The 16,001-nt window shown below is 54.8% G+C and overlaps 1 protein-coding gene across 7 annotated transcripts in view; it reads right to left on the reverse strand.

The window, feature by feature from the left end:
* Window positions 1-16,001, reverse strand: part of CHD5 (chromodomain helicase DNA binding protein 5) — a 31,555-nt gene that overhangs the window by 14,773 nt on the left and 781 nt on the right. For 5 of the 7 annotated variants that reach the window (XM_074560676.1, XM_074560673.1, XM_074560675.1 and 2 more), the window contains exons 2-12: window positions 15,197-15,327; window positions 10,963-11,142; window positions 10,038-10,156; window positions 9,233-9,471; window positions 7,824-7,948; window positions 5,435-5,558; window positions 3,353-3,519; window positions 3,054-3,272; window positions 2,016-2,225; window positions 1,720-1,931; window positions 92-223 (exon numbers count right to left, since the gene is read on the reverse strand). In XM_074560676.1, coding sequence (XP_074416777.1) covers window positions 92-223; window positions 1,720-1,931; window positions 2,016-2,225; window positions 3,054-3,272; window positions 3,353-3,519; window positions 5,435-5,558; window positions 7,824-7,948; window positions 9,233-9,471; window positions 10,038-10,156; window positions 10,963-11,142; window positions 15,197-15,327 — 1,858 coding nt within the window. Of the gene's footprint in view, window positions 1-91; window positions 224-1,719; window positions 1,932-2,015; window positions 2,226-3,053; window positions 3,273-3,352; window positions 3,520-3,717; window positions 3,792-5,434; window positions 5,559-7,823; window positions 7,949-9,232; window positions 9,472-10,037; window positions 10,157-10,962; window positions 11,143-15,196; window positions 15,328-16,001 lie in introns of those variants that run through there. The other 2 variants (XM_074560671.1, XM_074560677.1) reach the window with 2 other exon arrangements.

Genomic DNA, 16,001 nt, shown 5'->3' on the forward strand with positions numbered 1-16,001 from the left:
TCCCAAACGCCTGCAGAGGCTGCCCCGGCTCTCCCAGGCTCTCCCAGGCTCAGCAGCCCGGCTGCGGTCCCACCGCCCGGCGGGCTCGTACCTGTGGTTCCAGTAGAGGTGTTTGAGGTTTTCGTAGTACGGGATGTCTATCTCATCGATCTCCCAGGTGCACTGGTCGTACGGCAGGTCTTTCCACTTGATCAGGTAATGGATGTCTCCCTTTTTATCAAAGCTGTAACGCAGGGCACGAAAAGCCTGTCAGTGAAATGCCACTCAGCCCCTGGGAAGCAGCCAGCCATAACCTGCTTCCACGAACCTGGATGCTTCACCCTCTGCCTTTTACCTTTTCTGCATCCAAGCAGAGGTAGAAAAACACAGAGAAACTATTGAAACTTCACGGCAGAAATGCCTCTTAATTTGCTGCGTGCGTGAGATTATTAAGCTTTAAAGGCTGCTCTTCCATTCCACTGAAAAATCTCATTTTCCTGTTTTACCAGGACTGGATGAATACCAGTGCTCACCCTCTGTCTCCTCCAGCTTTCACTGCTCTACAAAGTTTTGCTTACACTGAAAAATGAATAAACACACTACCAAGTCTGATTATATGCCTACAGGGAAAAAAGCCTTGCCTTATTAGTAGACAATGTAAAGGTCGCATGAAAATTAGCCAGGCAGCTTTATTTATTTTCTGCGAAGCAGCCTTCAAGCAGAGTTGCCACTTAAAACTTCAAGTTGCCACGTGAAACGTAGAAATTCAACAAAAAGGTGTCTCTAGCTGCAAACGCAAAAAAACCTATCTGCACACATATTTCATATGTAGGAAATTTCTTCCACAGAGAAGAAAAACAAATGTCAAGGCTTCGTAATGGAGTCAGACACCTGCTCAAACTCCTCTCCTCGGGCACCATCCCTATCCGCATCAGGAGGGGTAAGAGGGAGTAACGTACCCCTCGGGTACTCGTAACACACAACCCCCTGCCGCTGCCTCACCTTGGACGTGAGAGCAGAGGGGCCGCGTGGTTTCTGAGAGGATCAAATGACCTACATGGAAACAGGCTGCTGTTCCAAAGCAGTTTAGGTGAGTGGCCGCAGCCGCGGGACACGGTCAATAGAAGCGAGACCCATCACCGTGTTGCAGCAGAAATTCACGGAATGATTAGGCTGTAACAGGGACCCAAACAATACATCGGGGAAGAGTGGAACAAGCTCTGTGCATCCACCTTTGGGAAAAATTGCCATCTCTATTTTTAAACATGCAACGTAGCAGAAATTAAAATAAGGCATTGATTCACCCCTGGCCTTGCCTTCACCTCAGAAGCAAACCTCCAAGGCAACAGAGACTTCGAAACAAGCCAGCAGCTGAAATTCCAGCAGCCCGAGATTTTAGCTTTGCAGAAGAACAGCAAGAACTTCCTGGCCCTGGAGGGGAGAACTCAGCCAAGCACAGAAATCCTGCAGCAGGCAGTCCCAGAGGCTCAGCTAATGCATAAACCGTCAGTGTGAGCGCTGCGCATGAAGGGAAAACCCACGGAGAGCACCGACCCGCCGCTCAAAGCTTCACCCGCAGGACTCGCAGGGGTCCGGGGGAGCACAGCAGGGCTCACCTTTGCAATTTCCCTCCCTGGCTTGCAACGGCATCGCTCACTGCCAGCACTAACAGGGGCTCAGGCACCCTGGCACGCGCCTTTCCGTAGCCCGTTCATGAGACCCCTGCACGCAGCTCCTCACCTGTGGTTCAGGATGCGGTGGATCATCATCCACTCGGGCTTGATGCCGTAGCGGTAGAACCTCTCCTCCATCTTGGCGTACTGCGGGTCTTTGTTCTTCCGCTTCTCCCTCTGGCTGTCCTCGTCCCCAGAGCCATAGTCGAAGGCTGGCGGCTCGTCCATGTCGTTCTTCCGTTGGTAGTTGCGGTACATGACGGTGTGGTAGAGCTCCAGCTGCGGCAGGAGGGAGCCGCGGTCAGCCCACGGGCGGCGGGGCAGGGGGCTGGGCAGGGGCACACCGGCACTGCGCTGGCTCACCTGCAGCTCCTTGACCCAGGAGCAGTGCCAGTAGGACAGGCCTGCCCACTTCACGAAGAACTCGCGCTCCGGGATCCCCTCCAGCACCTTTGGCGGGGGCAGAGCCAGCTCCGCATCCGGGGCAGGCAGCGCAGGCGGGAGCGGGGCGGCCGGCGGCTCCTTCCAGGCCCAGTGCAGGATGCGCTGGACTTTGCCCTTCAAGGGAGGGCACTGGGGATAAAAAAGCAAACAGGCAAGAGCACAGAGTTTAAGGTGAGCCCCTCTCAGGGGCCGCAAGGAGGAGGGCAGACCTGGAGGCAGAAGGGGTCTCGCAATGCCAAGCGGACGGCAGCCGTCCAGATGCAGCAGGGAGAGCGCGGCCAGGGCTGCAGGGAATGTACTGGCACAGCTTGTGCCGAAAGCTGCTGCCAGAGGGAAAGCCCAGGGCAGTGAGCGACCGTGGATTCGCCCCTGGCCGCAGGGAGCCAAGCATGGCAAACCAGGTGACCTGAACGGTCCCAGACCCTGCCTGTATCTTCCTCACCCTGCACACACCACCACCGCCTCTAGGCACACGCAAAGCGCTGCCCAGGTCCTGGGCAGAGTTACTGCTTCGCCGTTTCTAAGGGGGCAGACAGAAAGGAGGCGGTGAGGGTGTGTGGGGCAGGGAGAGGCTGGCCGGGGCAGACGCGCCCAAGAAGTGTCCGTGACACTGCTGCATCCCCTGTGGCGACCAGCCTTGCCGCCAGGCAAGAAAGGTCCCTCCGCACAGGCAATGCATCAAATGGGGCTCGGCATCCCATCTACAAACCAGCAGAGAAGCCGCCAGCCTGCAATCCCCATGGGAAGACCGCGCAGGCGGCAGAGCCATCCAGGGCCCTCGGGTGCACGCGAGCAGCTGTGGAAGAAATTTCCTGCGTGGCCCTCCAGGGAGGGCATCTGTGGCAGAGGGCAGGGCACAGGGAGAGGGTGAGAGGGGCAGCGGCGTCCGGGAGACCCGCTCCAGAGCCGGGTGGGGGCGGGCGCAGGGACGGGGCGAGGAATGCTGGTAACACTCACTGTACAGCGAGGGCAGAGCCATTCACCGTTTGGTATTTCTGGCAGCGGCGGGTTCAGGCAGTGGAGGTGGTAGGAGGACGGGCAGGTGTCGCAGCACAGCAGCTCCCCTCCGTCCTTACAGACCCGGCAGAACTCCATGTGGTCATCCTCCTCCTCCTCGCCGCCTTCCTCTTCATCCTCCTCCTCCTCCTTCGGCTCCCACTGGATGCCCTCCTTCTCCTAGGGAAGCACAACCAGCGTAACACCGAGGGTTTCCACCAGCCGCTTGCCCACACCCACCGGCCCCTGACCCCACTCACGCAGTGGGGGCAGCTCCACTTGCCCTCAGGGGCCTTCTCCAGCTCGGGGTCCAGGCAGACGAGGTGGTAGGCGCGAGGACAGGTGTCACACAGAATGATCTCCCCTCCCTGCTGGCACACCTCACAGTAGTCCTGGTGGTCCGTCTCATACCCGTCCCCTTCTTCGACTGCAAGCAAGGGACAGGCGTACAGTCAGAGGGACAGCAGAGCTGCCTGCTCTCCCGGGAGGGAACGGGACACTTGCTCCTCTATGATACAGTTAAGGAAATAAGGAAAGCGTTTCACCTCGGACCCCTCCTGTTACATCCCCCTACCTCTCTGTCCCTCAGCACCACAGTTCATCTTTGCACACAGCATCATCTCACCTCTGTCTCTCTTTCTCTCTCCACACTGTATCATCCTTTGGTTCCTTCAGGCTCTCAATGGAGAATGCCAGAACCTGGAGAGGTTGCAAGGGAGGCCAGTCAGAGAAACCTCCCCGGGTACCAGCGCCACCAACTGCAAACGCACCATGCAAGGGTGACACGGCCGAGGAGGAGGACTCCTCTCCTGGGACTACTCTGCTCTTCCTGGTGCTCACTGGCACAGAGGCAGGAGCTCCCTCAACTCAGCACAGATGGGAAGAAGAAGGAAGGGACACGGCTTTGCAAGCACCAAACGGCTCATCTCAATTCCCAGCTCCGCCACAAACTCCCGGCGCAGACCTCTGACCTTCCGCTCCTTCAGCACACAGCAGGAGCTGCCTGGCTCCAGCACGAGGGCCCTCGTACAGCAACAAGCCGGGAGGAGAAGCGATGCCCTTCACACGCGAGACGTGGAGCCAGCCGGCCAGCCCTGCCTCATCAACCGACGGGGAGGCTGGGCAGCATCACGCCCTAACCGTCCCCCAGCCCCGAAGCCACCATTCCATTTCTCAGAAGCAAAAGCCCGTCGGCAAAGCTAAAAAGCCCAAGGACGCGCCTGGATCTGAAGCATTTCCTCCTGAACAAGGGTACAAGGTAGAAAGGCAGCGCGCATCCTGCAGCGGCACAGGAGGCAGAGATGGTGTGGGAAGGCAGGCAGGGCGGCACCGGGCCCCATCGGCACTTGGAGCCGGAGGAGGGCTTGGGGCAGCTCGGCACAGGGGGGCTGCTCTCAACAGCAGTGCGGGGACAGAGGTGCCATTGCACAGAATCGACCTACAGCCCTCCGCAAGGGAAGGGATGAAGGAATATGCACACAAATGTGGCCACAGAGCTGCTGGGAGACCCTGACAGATGCTTTCCACTGCTGTTCATGTGCCTCCCTCTTCCTGCATTGCCACCACAGACCCACCACAGATCTACCGCCTGCCCGCTGCCTGATTGCACATCTCACACAGACAAAAAGTCCCTTGTCTTAATGCTTTCTCACCCGCAGCCTCCTCTGTCACTCCAGGGGAAGCTCCTCAGAAAATCACTTCCCTGGCAGCCCCACAAATTCTGGAACTTTGCTACTAGAGGACAAACCCTGGTGGGAACACACGCGCAGGCGGTGTGCCAGCTGCCCACACTGCCCGTGATGCACCCCGGTGCCCAAAGCAGAGGCAGGATCCGGGGGCAGGCAGGGGGCTCAGCTGCCCGGGGTGGCCGAGGCTGGGAGCAGGCAGCGAGACGGGGCAGGCAGGCTTTGTGAGCCATGGCACCGCGGCAGGGCAGAGCACCGCAACCACGGCTCTCCTGAAGCAACTGCAAGTGGCGACACAGAGCTGGCTCAGGGGCAGATGAGCCCCAGGCGGTGGCCGATGGCTGGAGAGAAGGAAAGCTGACTGCAGATCGACAGAAAAGCCCTGCCACCGGGCTGCTCTGCTGCCACCGGCACTGTGGGCACGAGCCAGCGCCTCACAGCAGGATCCGCTCACTGCCTTCTTGCAGGCACGAGCCCACCAGCAGCAGGGCTGGACACCAAGAAAGCACCTCGCACTCCACACACACAGACAAGCACAGCACATCCTCTCCCACCGAGCCAGCGCCAGACACAGCCTGGAGCTGCCAGGGCCGGGAAAGCACCATCTGAAGAGGGAAATCCAAACAGAACAGGAACAGAGTACAAAGGATGGCCTACTCCTCTTTTTCTTTCTCCTCCTCTTCCCTCTCTTCCCCAGGCCAGCCGAGCACTCGGAGCGCACTGAGGAGCTGTTGATGCTGGCGCTGTCAAAGTCAGATTCCTCCCGTTCCTCCTCTTCGCTCTGCAGAGGGGAAAACCAAAGCACACACAGTCCAAGCACTGGCATCCCAGCGGTCACTCCCAGAGAACACTGCTCTGCAGCGGAACAAACCCCCAAAGACCCACATAAACCCATATGAGATCACGGACCAGCAGCTGAGCTCCTTGGGGCACCCTCCTTTCCACACAAACAGACTACCCAGAGCAGCAGGGACGGTGGCAGGGCAAGCGCGCTCCTGGCACGGACAGACAGGGTTCACAGGAGTGTGTCACAAGGCGTTAGGAAGCAGGGAAATCTCCTCTATCTGATCGATGCCCCAGCCAGGCCATCAATCAGCGCAGATCTGGACTATCACTAGAGCCTCAGGCACTTACCGTGCACTGCTCAGCACAGCGCAGGGACTGCCCGTCCAGTTCACAGCACCCAGCGAATCTCAGAGCGCATTGAAAATACGTAAATCAACGTGTCAAGTCCCTGCCTGGCCTCCCTGACAAGAGGTGGGCTCTGGGTTTCCCCTGCAGCCTGCCGTCCCCGCTAGCACAGAGTGCAGATATCGCACGGTGCGGCTGGCCAGGCACGCTGGGAACGGCTCAGCATCTCGCAGGCATCGGCCAGCTGCAAGAGCCGCTGCTGTGACAACGTCATCCTGGGTGCAGACACCCAAAACACAGACGCTGCGGGGGGACAGCCCCTACTCCCACTCCGGTGCAGTCAGGGGACCCCTTCTCCACTGCTTGGCAGAACTTTGCTCCCTCTCTCTCTCTCGACACCTGTTTCAGCTTGTGTCAGCCCGTTTGTGTGCGTGCACGTAGGCATTCATGCTTGACCTTCCTTATAACATGAAAGGAGCTAAACAGGCCTGGCATTCAACAGCGTCAAAACATAACAACACATCTGAATTTTTATTCTGGAGATTTATGCCTGTAAATCCCTGATTTGCACACTATTAATCGGGTGCTTAGCACTCCGGCTGCAGGAGCCAGCCCACGCTCTTTCTAACCTTCGGAAACACAAGTGAGAAGACACAGAGTGCACCCAGAGACGGGGTGAATTTTCCGTGATGTGTGACTGAAAAAATGCAGCAGCGAGTGTGTCCTGGTTTCAGCTGGGATAGAGTTAATTTTCTTCCTAGTGGCTGCTGTGTTTTGGATTTAGTATGAGAACAATGTTGATAACGCAAATTGTCTTAGTTGTTGCTAAATAATGCTTCTATTAAGTCCAGAACTTTTTCAGCTCCCCACAGGAGCTGAGAGGGAACACCGACAGGACAAGCTGCCAACGGGACATTCCACACCACAGACAAGGGGGGTTGGCCGGGAGACGGGATCCACCATCACTGCTCGGGACAGGCTGGGCAACCCACCACTGGGTTGCAAGAAATTGTATTGCATCACTTTTTTTTCATTTATTCTTGTACCATTATTATTCTTTTCCTTCCATTACCGTTCCATTAAATTGTCTTTATCTCAACCCGCAAGGGACTTTTTTCCCTTTTTCTCCCCATCCTGCTGGGGGAAGGAGCAGAGTGAGTGAACAGCTGCGTGCTCCTAGTTGCTGGCTGGGGTTAAACCACGACAGAGTGGCTGCCTCGGATTGCTCCTTTCGCTTCAACCTCTGACGCACAAAGGTATTTATAACCTGTTATGCGAACTAAAGCTAGAGAGTCCAATAAGGGTGACCTAATGGGATTTTGATCAATGGGATTTTATCAAGACCTACAAGAGTTCCACCCCTATTCAATAGCTATTGAAGAGATTTATTCTTTAAATGCTCTGCTATTCTTTAAAACGCACCTGATATTTGCGTGCTGACAAGAGCACAGCACACAAACTGCAGTAGAGCCCTGTTGCCGTGTTCTTACTGGGAAGCTCTGGTACCCCTGGGCTATGCTGCAGGATCACAGATGCCTGGAGGCAGGCTATGCTAACATAATTAAAGCATTCGATAATTCTCTTTGACGTACGGTTCAGCTGGAGCGCGAGCCCTGAAGAATTCCTTTGCAAATGAAATCTGAAATGATGGCATTACCAACCTAATCACTGAAAGTAAATGTGGTTACACAATTTTATCAGAAATCATGCTCAGACATTACATCTTTACAAATCCGAGCCTGGACACAGCTCTCTCTCAAAACGATGAGCGCGCTGATCGGAGACTGGCACCTCGCAGAGGGGCATGAACCAGGCTGTGACACACCTACATGAGGGGGATTCTAGGGAAGAGCTTGTCCCGGCATTTCCCTTCTGCACCCAAGGCCCCGTGCAGAAAAAGGCGGCGTACACTTACAGAGGAGCCCTTTTTCCTTTTGCTGGGGATTCCTCCAAACCGGAATTTCAAGCCTCCCATCTTTTTTCCCTTCCCCTTTTTCTTGCCATCTTTGGAGCCCTTGATTTTCTTCCTGACGCCTGGACCTGGAGAAACAGAAGACTTGTTTGGTACTCTGCAAACAGCTGTCCCCCAGATCACGCCCCACCCCAACCCCGGGATTTACAGGCAAGACGAGAGCGCACTGGGTACCGTGGGGAGCAGGGCAGCAGCCAGCACCGCGCACAGAGCACGTCCTCTGGGGCAAAAGGCTGCAAGCGCTGACCCAGCACTTTCAAAGAAATCAGGGAAGGAAAGCATCTGCCCTTGGATTCAGGAGAGGGACCGCACCTCACGGACCACAGGGCAGCGAATACCAAACAGGGACTCGGGGCTCTGCAACATGGGGAGAAAAGAGGCAGCCATGGAGAGGCAGGAATGCTGCGGAGCCCACTGCGCAAGAAGGCTGCACTCCTGCTCAGCTGCCAGCTCTGAGACGCTTGTTCAAAACCTCTCGAGGCACCAGGAATTGACAACTGCACAAGTGGAACAGCAACCTCCCCGAGGAGGAACACGGCGCAAACAAAGGGAGATCCCTCCTTTTCTCACTATTGTCCAGTTTTTACAGCATTTCCCACAGCCCCTTCCAAGCGTGGGCAAAGCAGCACCTATGTGCCACCAGAAACAGGAAAACATTGACAGCAAGAGACCCCTTTCAATACAAATCAGACTATTTCCAGAGGAGCTACTGCAGATTTACATGTTTGGCTCGCTCCTTACAAGTGGGCTTTGAAAACAGTCACCTTTCACCCAGCTGCCAGGAGAACAAATCCTTTCTTCTGAGAAAGACCTTCAGCCTTACTGCCAGTGCCTTTCCATCATTGAATTCCTTGCCACCTCAGACACAAAGCAACAGGCTCAACTGCCAAATGGTGCACATTCACCTGGCCACACCGCCCCTGCTTTGCCAACACACCTCTGCCCTAGCCTTGCTAACCTACAAATCCTCTTCAGCTTGGACCCTGAGGATACTGCTAGTTTCTGGAGGGCTTTACGACCCTGCAGAATCCCCCAGGAGAGAAGACAACACAGAAATATGTGGCACAATCACTTATTTAAGCCAAAAGTCCAGAAAGTCCAGAGGCGGCCAGGGTGATCTGCCATGGTACACAAAACACAGGCCCCTCTAGGACTTCTGCAAGGGAAACCGGAGCTGCAGACACATCTCTGGCACTACCTCCACCTCCCCGTTTTGATGAAGCATGTCTCCTGCCTGGAGATGTTTTGCCACCTTTACCAGCCTGAAGATGTGGCTGGCTAGCTCTGAAGGCGGGCCGTATGCCGCCGATGAGAGCAGCCCCTCTGCTCAGCCCACCGCGGTCGGCACCTACCCTTGCCCTCCTTGGTCTTAGCCTTCCTGATGACGGTGGGCACAGCAGACTGCTGGGGGCTGGCGGCGAGCGGCGGGGCAACGGCGACAGTCTCTACAGCTGCAGCAACAGCCGCTGCTGCCGCTGCTGCCGAACTGCCCTTGAACGGGTTGTTGGCACTGAACTCTCGCCATTTGGCACCAAGCACGGTCATCATCTTGGACATGGGGATCTTGGGGTTCTTCTTGGCAATCAGAGGCCTGCAGGGCAGGAGAGAGGGAAAACCACGCATTAACAGGAACGCTTCGCTGAGCGTCTGCTCCTGCTCACCATGTGCTGGTACTTTAGCCCCAGAAAGACACCAGCGGTGCATGCCTCACAGTGGCAGGCTGCTGCGGCCCACTGGGAGCAGCTCCACTGGAAAGGCAGCAGAAACCAGAGCTTTCTTAAACAAGTAAACATACTTAAAGGAGCACACTTAAGCTTCCTCAGGGACTGCCTTTCCCTGAAATACCTGTTGTGTTTTGAATGGCTCACAGTACAAGTAAAAAATTGTTATTGTTACTCAAATGCTTCTCAGGAAACTTTTCAAATAAACACACACAAAAAATGGGGTTTTGGAGAGAGGGAGAGGAGGAGAGGGGAGAGAGATGCTTCTGCTCTTTTCCAGTCAATCCTGCAATTAAAATGAAGACCTGAGGACCATTCCTAGAAGGGACAAGGAGGTCACGATGCAGAATTTACTTCACAACTTCGTCCACTTGACTGAGCGATGCCCAAACCTCAACCACCACACAAGGCCCCATCCAGACCTATAGCTTCCTACCTGAGGAACTGGCTGAAAGCCTTGTAATTAGTCAGAGTATGATAATCTTCTTCTGAGAAAACATAATCAACATCATCAAGGCCCCACTCCTCCATCAGCTGGGCTGAGCTCTTGGGCTCCTGTACATTTACAGAGAGACATCATTAACGTAAACGACCGCGGCTCTGCAGACGAGCAGTGCAAGGCTGGCTCTGTCATTTGCTCCGTATCAAACGCTCTCCAAAGTCAGCAACACACAGGCATTTGTTTCTGTGATTTACAAAACAGAGCATGCACAAGTGCTTAATAAATTAATGTTTCACATGCTTCCAAGAAGCAAATTAACGCGACACCATCCAAATGCTCCCTATACCACGTAATACAACGCAAACCCTTGGCAGGTTTCACATCTCCAGGAAACTCAATTTCCCTCTGCATGTAAGATAAACAACAGGGAAATACAACCTTTTCCCCTCCCAGTCATTTACCTCCAATGCCTTCCTCACCAAACCCAGGGCAAGTGTCTCACGAAACCCCCCAGGCCATCTCCTCTAAGCACGAGCTGTTGATGAATCTGTTACTGGTGGGATGTGGGCAGACAAGTCAAGAAGGCAAGCTGCCTCAGACTGAGAAGCTGCCATTTGTCAGAAGATCCACACTATCTGACTAGGCCTCTAACCTCAGAGTAAAACACACCGTCTTCATCCCCACGAAAGGTACTATGAGGACTTGTGAGCGCACATCGCCATGGGGCTAAATCGGTCAGCGCGACGGAGAGCGCTTTGCTTATGCTGCTGTGCTTTACACAAAGGGAATCTATCCACCAGCTCAAGGTGGCTGGCCAGAAAATATGGCACAGCTCTGAATGAGGTAACTCGCAGGGATCTGACCACACCCTGAGGTCTCATGCTGTAGCACCAGCTCAAGGTAAAGGAATCTTTGGTACCTTTAGACCTCCATCGTCATTGTCATCCTCCTCTTCATCTTTCTTCTTCCGTTTCGGCTTTTTCTCCTTCTTGTCCTTCAGTTTTTTCTTTTTCTTTTTGTTAGGGGAATAGTCACTCCCTTCACTCTCAGATTTCTCCTCAATCTCCTCTTCATTGTCTGTCATTTCATCATTACTCCCCTAAAATGGAAAGTGACAGTGGAGAAAGAGCAGTTGCTCTGCCCCAACAAACCCTCCCAGCCAGCACAAAGCAACTGCTCTCACCAGACAAAGTCAGCCCCCCCTCGCATAACTCTGCTGTTACCCTGGGGGAATTTTTTAGGATCAGCAAGATCCTAAAAGGATCAGCAAGGGAATTAGATTTAGGATCAGCAAGAAGCACCTGACCACAGGAGACACAGACAGAAAGAAACCCTTGGTTTACCTGGAAGCGTTTCTCCAGGGCAGTTCTGTGATCCCTAGTCAACTTTCTGCCCCAAAGCCCCACCTGTAAATGGAGTCATTCACCCCCTCCCTTCCAGGAGTGCTATAAACACATCTGTTCACACAAGGCAACCCACACCCTGTGGAAGCTCCGGAAAAAAGAGAAGAGGGTCATGCAGTATAGATAAAACTGCATTTTGGGAAAACTTGTCTAGGCCATGGTATGCAGAATAGAACCTTCATGGTTCTGAAGACTTTTCACCAAGGTGGCCAAGAGCAGCAATGCTGAGGCACAGCCATGCAGACGGATGCTTGTTCTGCCTCCACGTTGTAATGTGCTCCTCTAGAAGTGCCCAGACGCTGCAATATCACAGCGTTCAGGTACTGTTCCCGTGAGCAGCAGCATAAACAGGAAAGCTGAAAACAGCAAGCCAAGTAAGTGAAGGTGCTCATTAAAAATAGCTGCATAGTAAACCAAAGAACAATGCCTCTGAGAAGCAGCTAACTGCTTTGCTAAAAGATCGTAAATTTTCAGATAGGCAACTTTTAGGCAATGTTTTTAATTGCTATAACACAGGTAACATATGATTTTCTGTCTTATGTTTGCTTATGGTTTTACACAAATGAAGTAATGTTCTTCTGCCACAGTATGAACAGCTAAGATACTAAAGGAAAGGAAGAGATCTATTTAGTCATGTGCAACCTCTGAGCTCATCAGAATCAAACATGCTAGACTTTTGTTTTGTTTCTGTTTTCTTTTTCTGCTCAGCTGGGCACCATGTGCTGCAGTAGAACTCTCTGACTACAGGAGGATTTCAGCTGTCACAGGAACAAAACAGCCCTGGTGGATGCACAGAGAGTCTTGAAAGGGTTAGGAGAGCAGAGTAAGTCAGGTAAGCCTCGTTGAATCCCCTCATTTTCAGAGCCAAGCAGCCACATGAAACCTCCTATCTCCAGTGAAGACTTGCTCACACACAGCTTCAGCAGCAAGGTAAGACCACTGCTTCAGAAAGGCCTGGGCCTGCTGGATGGCTGGCGGACGCATTCTGCTTCCCCGCAGTCAGAAGAGACCAGGCTCAGATGGCTACACCACGCTGGGGAGAGCCAGAGTGGAGACTCGTAAGGTGGAATTTAGGATTCTTGCTGGGAGAGAGACCGTGACCCACTGCACAACTCTGACAGCAGCCACATTACCACCCTAAAGAGTGCCGGGTAGAGCACTCGGGTCCCAGGCGAGCCTGTGAGAGGCTGGGTGTGTCAGAGCCGCCCAAGAGCTGAGCGGGAGGCGGCCCCGCAGGGAGGGCCCGGCCCAGCACCGCGGTCAGCGCCCGGCCGCGGGTCAGCACCGCGGACAGCGATCGCTTCAGCACGGCGGACAGCGCCCGGCCCTGCCGCACTGAGCCCGGCCCCGCCGCCCCGGGCCCCCCCCAGCCCCGGGCCCCCCCCAGCCCCGGGCCCCCCCCAGCCCCGGGCCCCCCCCAGCCCCGGGCCCCCCTGCCCGGAGCCACCGCCCTGGTAACGGGGGTTCATCGGCACGCCCCGAACCAACGGTGCGCTTTGCTCGGCGGCCATCACAGAGTTCTGATCCCTCGCAGTTCACAGCAAACCCAGCCACTCCTTCAGCCGGGTTATAAACAGTTGTAATTTGGCATGGAATAATTGGTTGCCATGGTAACTGCTGCAGTACAGGTTGAAATTCCCCCTCTCCGCTCCCTTCTCTGACAAGGACCTTCATCTCCATGTGCTGAGGTTCAAACTGCAGCTTGGTTATTTTATGCAGATTTTTCTGGGGGTTTGCATCACCAATTCCTGCACCAGGGCTTTTACATTGGCATCAACACAAACTGAACGAGTTCCACTGCGGCTGGTGCAGGCAAATTCCCCCGCAAGCGCAGCGTGGCAGCACTCCTGCTCCATGCCCCAGTGACAAAACAACGGGGGACTACAGGGTGTCAGTCAATCATGGTGCAGGCACTGGCCCCACATCATAGGCTTGCACCTCATTCCCACCTTCCTCTAGCAGGGGGAAAGTCCACTTACTCCACAAAACTCTAGAGAAGGAGTTTAGGAAAAGAAAGCCCCATTCAAGGGTCCCCCTATCTTTTATCTCCTCCCCTCAAAATGCAGCTTGGGTGCTGCTCAGTGCCGACTGAAAGCTACTGCACCAGCTTCTCACTGGCTTCACTGTACAAGGGAACAGCCTCCCACAGGCAGAACTGGGGTTGGATAACACTGCCCACAAGCATTAACACAAAGCATTAATTAAAAAAACAAGCACACTCAACATTCAGCCTCTTATTTTCTCCTCACCCCCTGTAAGGCAGCAGTCAGACTGGGCACAAGCTGCACACGTTGCTGCTGGGCTCGGGCAGGCTGGCGTCGACAGAGAATGAACAGAGGTGAAAAGACCACAGGGTTTTTATTTTATTTTTCCCCCCACAGAAAAGCAGCATAGGAAAAAAACTTGTCCAACAATGGAAAAGGCACAGGGAGGCAGAGGGCCTGAGCCAGCTTTGTGTGGTATCTGCAGAATGAGAAGAGCATCACCATGGCCACGAAGGAGGGGGAAAAGCTTCCTCAGGGCCGTGACTTCTGCAAGAGGCTGGCAGGCAACACAGTGCAGGACAGAATCAGCCGCTTTTACATCAGCAGCTCATCACGCTCCCATCAGCAGCAAAAGCACTTTAATGCGCTACCTCATCAAGCCAATTTGTTTTCACAGATCCCACGGGGCGTGGCGGCGATGGCTGGCCGAGAGCAGCATCGCTCAGCCCCGGTTTGGCAAGGGAAGGGCTAGGGATGCGTCCAGCTGTGCCAGATGAGCGCACTTCTCCCCAGTCACAGCATCACTGGGGAAGGAAAGGGGCTGAAGAACCTCTGTTGTTCGCCCCTCCTTCCCAGCAACCTATTTGCATTTAGGCATCGAAAAGGCCACTACACAAGATGTCTGCTCCTGTCCTCACGTCTGGCACTGCCCTGGGACAGGAGAGCGAGAGGCAGAGCCTGCGCGGCACAATGTGGTAGCAAGCCCTGCTCCGAGACCACGCTGTGTCTGAGCTGGGGGACCCGGCAGAGCACATGCAGCTCCGGTCAGCCTTCCCTACCAGACACAGCTTCAGGAAAGTCTGATCCTTGAGGATACAATGCCCTGTCTTTGTTTTCCTACTGAAGGCCCAACAGCCCTTCCACGTGCCAAATCCTAAAGCCCCTACACTGTCTCGCGTGCAAAACGCCCTGGGCAAGCACAGCCAACACCGACATCCACAGAAGCCTCCAAGCCCTGTCCTGGTCATGCCCCCAGTGTGGTGGTTTGCATCCCCCTCCTCAGAAACACGAGCCTCAGATGCTGCGTTGGCACAGGACATGCCAGAAAGATTTATTATTGGCCCCCCGAGACAACAGCAAGGAGGTGCTGCACTGCAGCGCAGACAGGAGGGCTTCAAACAGGGACAGACAGTACCATCGCAGGCACCACAGCCGAGCCCCTCTCAAGGGTGCGGGCAGCTGCATTGCTGCCAGAAGGCACAGTGGCCACTTCTCCCCCCAGCCACTCTCCAGAGACCACTCATAGGGCACATTTCCACCCCAGAGCACTCAAGCTGGACAAGAACTGCTCATGCCCTGGCTCTAGGTCACATCCCAGGGCCAGGAGAGCACCCGCTCAGCAAGGGAACACCCCGATGACACCCCCCTTTCCATCCACAGACACCCAAGAGGTGCTTCCTATTAGCCATCAGCGCCCTGAGCAGCCTGCCTCTGTGCCACTACTGAGAGGAGCCCCCCAGCCCGGCATGAGAGCATGCAGCGTTACCTCCTTCTTCCTCCTCTTGATTTTGGCAGCCTTGCCATCTTTCAGCTTCTTGGATTTCTTCTTTTTCTGCACGACCACTTGCTCTTCTGCGAAAAACTCTTCCAGTCCTTCCAGCACCCCATCATCGTCTTCTGAGGACAAAATGGACAGCTCACATGGATGGATTGCACAAGCACACAGCGTTCACATTTATCCTCTCAGGGGAGCACACCTGAGCAGCAGCATCAAAGCAAGATCTGGCCTCTCCCGGAGGCCCTCGCACCTGCAGCTGATCCACAGCTGCCCCTCGTGGGAGCCCTCGTAGAGTCCAGCTGAGGCGCGCCTGCCCCAGCACTTCCCCTGCCCAGCTCCTTGCTGCCGCTCGCACACAAACACCTGAGGTTTTGGCAGTCTGCGTTTCATTCTCAGGAAACAGGGGCACAGGGAGGCCCCCGCGCACTGCCTGCTCTTACTGATCTGGGTCCACAGGTAATTAGGGAGCATTAGGCTTTTACCTTTTCGATCTCCAAGCAGAGTCCATTAAATGGATTCAATGGAAGGCGAACGAGGAAGAGGAAGGCCTCGCATGAAAGAGGTGCCACATCTCATGGGAGGCTGGTCTGTCGTGGCTCCATGCTCAGGGAGCACCGTGGGCACCCAGCCAGGCTGCGTATGCCAGCTCAGGGACCAGGGCCCCAGGCAGAGACACCAATCCCAACACACACTCTCACCTTCCCGCCATCATTATCTCCCCAAACCCAGCACTCACCAGTGAGTCCCAGTACCCTCTCCAGGATTTGCACTTCTTTAAAGACTATGTCAGTAT

The sequence above is a fragment of the Larus michahellis genome, chromosome 16 (genome assembly GCF_964199755.1).
Source record: "Larus michahellis chromosome 16, bLarMic1.1, whole genome shotgun sequence".
Lineage (NCBI taxonomy): Eukaryota > Metazoa > Chordata > Aves > Charadriiformes > Laridae > Larus > Larus michahellis.